Source organism: Sturnira hondurensis, unplaced genomic scaffold (genome assembly GCF_014824575.4).
Source record: "Sturnira hondurensis isolate 20B ecotype Veracruz unplaced genomic scaffold, ASM1482457v3 Scaffold0015872, whole genome shotgun sequence".
Classification (NCBI taxonomy): domain Eukaryota; kingdom Metazoa; phylum Chordata; class Mammalia; order Chiroptera; family Phyllostomidae; genus Sturnira; species Sturnira hondurensis.
The window spans coordinates 113,354-117,521 of record NW_028088503.1 but is presented as its reverse complement, the minus strand read 5'-3'; the positions used below and the strand labels follow the sequence as shown (position 1 = coordinate 117,521).

Here is a 4,168-nt window from a genome sequence, read left to right as displayed (position 1 = left end):
TTCACGCAGTCACATCAGCCAGGGCTGAAACCTATATAATTTTATTAACCAATTGTATCTTCTTTTATTCTAATATTTACTATTATATTTGTCCTGATAATTTGGAATTATTTATCCCTGAATTATTTTTCAAGTATCTGAGAATACTTACAAAGTTCCTTAAATGTTGTGTTCTGATCTTGCTTGGTCTTTTTTTTTTAAACTCTTCAAACACTTCGGGAAAGAAACTAAGTTGTTAAAACACTTCACTCAGAGGAGAAATCTAGTTAGAAACTGGAGGCTTAATAACGAATACTCAAAGGGGACTGGACTAGCAGTCTTCTTTCTCAGAAAGGTCTCTCTTCCAGTTCCCCACTGTGAAAACATCACCAGGTGGTCTTACAGAGCTGATCTGCTGCTGGAGCTGGTGCTGACTTTCTGTGTTATAAGGCATACCTACTTACATTGACATGGACCAATATGCACTGTGCATCACTAAGTGAATGAACTAACCTGCATAACTACATCTACTGTGGCCCCAAATTACCATAATTACATCTTTGAGTGATCCCCTCTGCATGACGAAAACTGTTTTTGCAACTGATTTGGAAAAGAAACATGGGTTTCCTCTAAACATTTCTTTTTTTACAACACTTTTTTTATTCTTGTTCAAGTACAGTTCTCTGCCTTTTCCCTCAAACCCTCCCCACCAGCCCAGCCCAGTGCTCCCCACCTCCTTCCCATGTTTCCGCCTCCCTTTGTTATTGTCCATGTGTCCTTTATAGTTGTTCCTGTAAACCCTTCACCCTTGCAGCACACTCCCTCAATCACTCTATGCCTGCTTCTCACGACTAATATGGAGTTTGGGGGTCCAAACCTGTATATGTCACAACATTCAGGCTTTGTCTAAAGAAAGATCTCTACATTCATCATATTTCATGAATGCATCAAGACCTATTTCTCTGGGACTTAACCCTTAAGGCAGGCACCTTAAATGAATTTATTTTGTATATAGTAAATGTAAATTTCAAAAAAATTTAAGTATAATGCATCACCTAGCAACTAACAGAACCTGGCAAAAATCTCAGCTTTTCCTAAATTCAAAATCATTGCTTTTAACCTTTTCTTTTTAGATAGTAATATCTATGAACATAGCAGACTTCCTTATAAAACAGAAGCTTAGTAAGAAAGAAATCTTTATTTTTCTTCTTTAAAAACTCTTCACACACACAAACATTATTTTTAAAATAAATATTTCCCCTTTTCCCATTTTAAGTGTTCCAGTTGAATTTCATATATGAGTACCGTTTTGAAAAAGTCTCTTCATACATCATTTCCCACAACCTCTTAAACTGTGTTCTATTCATAGTTATGTTGGATTTCACATTTGACCAAGATGGTTATTTAACTCACCTCGTATCTCTTAATTTAAAGAGCAAATTGTTACTGATAATTTATAGCCTCCTGTCATTGTTCAGTCATCATATCACAGCATAAATAAGAGCAATACATTCTGCTCTTATTTCTGAGAATGTTCTAAGTTTTGGTCATTTCCCATAGGAGACAAGTGACTGAACCAATAGGAGAAAACGTTAATTTTGCCAAGGACTCTCAGCTCCATCCATTCTGCCTTCTTCCTCTCATCTCCACCATCCCAGATCTCCACCTACACTGCAAAGGCAGAGAAACACAGCAGCACAGAAAGTTTCAATGTGTCTGTGTGTTTCAGCCTGATATCCTTCAGGAATTTCTTCTTACTGTTAGTTCCATCAGAGTTAAACCTTATTCCTCTTTCCCTTCTAGTCCTGGTCCATGCTCTTCCTAATTTAAGTTCTTGATGCCTCAGAAAACATCACTGCTATAGACATATTCAGGAAAACAACCAAATACTTTAAACATAGACCAATTTTTAAGATGACAGATGCTAAATTTAAAATAGTTCAATAATTACTATGTAATCAGTCTCAACTCCTATATTTTACATATTTGGCCAATACCTTAGTTTATTCAATAGAATTTTGTCTCTAAATCCTGACTACGGAATATATAAATTTATCTCATCTTATTCACAATATGTCTCTTGACCATATCACAGGTATGCACACCATGAAGAGAGCTGGAAGAGGGGCTCATTCCTTGTGCAACATCCTTAGAGGGAGGGAGCAGAATGGGTTTTCTCAGGAGGTAGTAACAGGAGAAGTTCAAGAACATGCAAAGGATGCCCTGGGACAAAAATATCCCTATGTAACCTCTGTATGTCTCAGGTGAGATGACTTCTCGGGTTCCTGTAAGCTCAGCTAATTTTTAACTGTGAGGCTCTCGCAAAGGTCTCACCTTATCTAGCCTCCTTCTCAGAGCAGCTTTGACTTCTCTGTTCCTCAGACTGTAGATCAAGGGATTCAACATGGGATTGAAAACACTGTGAAACAGGAGGAGGTATTTCTTCTCCTCCTGGGGATCCCCATGTTGGGGTCCAACATACATGATAATGGCTGTGCCATAATATAGTCCCACCACGCAGAGGTGAGAGGAGCAAGTGGAGAAAGCTTTCTGGCGTCCCTCCGCGGAATGGATCTTCAGGGCCGCCCGCACAATGTGACTATAGGAGACAACAATCGCAGACACTGGTCCCACTAGCCCCAGTGCTGCCACAGCCACAACCACAACCTCATTGAAGTGGGTATCTGCACAAGCGAGTTTGAGAATGGCTAGAATTTCACAGAAAAAGTGATTTACTTTCTGGGGACCACAGAAAGGCAATGGTAAGACTAACACCACTTGTACTAGGGTCAGGAGGACTCCTAAAGTCCAGGAAGTCACTGCCAGGGTGAGGCAGACTCCCCAACTCATGATGGTAGAATACCGAAGGGGCAGGCAGATGGCCACATACCTGTCGTAAGACATCACTACCAGGAGAAGACATTCGGTGAGAGCAAAAATCAAGAAGAGAAAGGTCTGCATCAGGCAGCCAGCAAAGGAGATGGGATAGGCTGGGTTCAGGAGATTGATCAGCATCTGGGGCACCGTGTTGCAGGCATAGGCTATGTCAACAGTGGCCAGGTTGGAGAGGAAGAAGTACATGGGGGTGTGCAGTCGGGAGTCGAGTGAGATGAGCCCCAGGATGACCCCGTTGCCCAGCAGGGTGAAGGCATAGAAGAGGGAGAAGAGCCCAAACAGGAGCACCCGCATCATTGGGGTGAGCGGGAATCCCACTAGGAGGAACTCTGTGACAGAAGTCTGGTTGCCCCCCATTGTCCTGGAAAAGAACAAAAGAGAGCTCAGCAGGTCTGAGTCCCCGAGGGACGTGTTTAACATGGTAGACCTGTGTGTGTCATGGTTTCTTCCCTCAAAAAACATCTTCAGTGACACTCTTGTCCTGTTCATCAGTTACTAAGTGAATCCTATGTAAATGACACAGAAAGTGTTTTTTCACCTTGATAAATTAAATTCTAGTCTTATATTACAGTGTTCTGTAAATCTTACATTTATTTCCAAACTTCCACCACACTTCTAAATGAGTTAACATGCCTACTTCCTCCCTAACAGTGGACACTCCTCTCCTCAGTCAGCACAACTGCTTCAGAGGCTTGCCTAGGTAAACTCCTGACCCCCAGTGAACACAAAACCACCATGGGTATAGGTCTATGGGCCTCCATCTGCACCCAAACAAGAGGATGGGAAGGAGGACCAGGAGCCTGTGGGGATCCTCCCATCAGGGGATCTCACAGATTTGTGCCTTCATTAGACGACTTACTGGTTTGCTGTGTAATTTTTACTGGCAACATCATCTTGAATTAAGTTGAGAGCATGGCAGGCAGACTGCTACTACTTTTGCTGGATTTAAGGGAGAGAACTTTGTCTTTTGACTTTTGTGTCCACACACATTCTACTCTGATCATGCTGTTTCATGATTGAATATTACTCATCACATACTTATTCCTATATGAATATTTGTATTCTATTCCTGTATGTGTGAATGAAGTATGTGGTATGTATTCAGTTATAGACACACATATATGCACACACATGCACTTTTACTATTATGTGCAATTTTGCATTGTACTTGCTATGTTATATAATATTTTTTACTCTACTTCACTAGTAAAATGCTGGTTGAATGATTTCTTGATGGATCATGGTTAGGGATTTAAAACTAGTGATCAATATTCAAGGCTAGAACTAAAGCTCT

General features: G+C 40.9%; 1 protein-coding gene across 1 annotated transcript; it reads right to left on the bottom strand.

Annotated features, from left to right (window-relative positions):
* Positions 1–2,283: 2,283 nt before the first annotated feature.
* LOC119000610 (olfactory receptor 13-like) lies at positions 2,284–3,231 on the bottom strand. The gene has a single exon (XM_037065694.1). The coding sequence runs from the start codon at positions 3,229–3,231 to the stop codon at positions 2,284–2,286; it is 948 nt and encodes a 315-aa protein (XP_036921589.1).
* Positions 3,232–4,168: the final 937 nt, after the last annotated feature.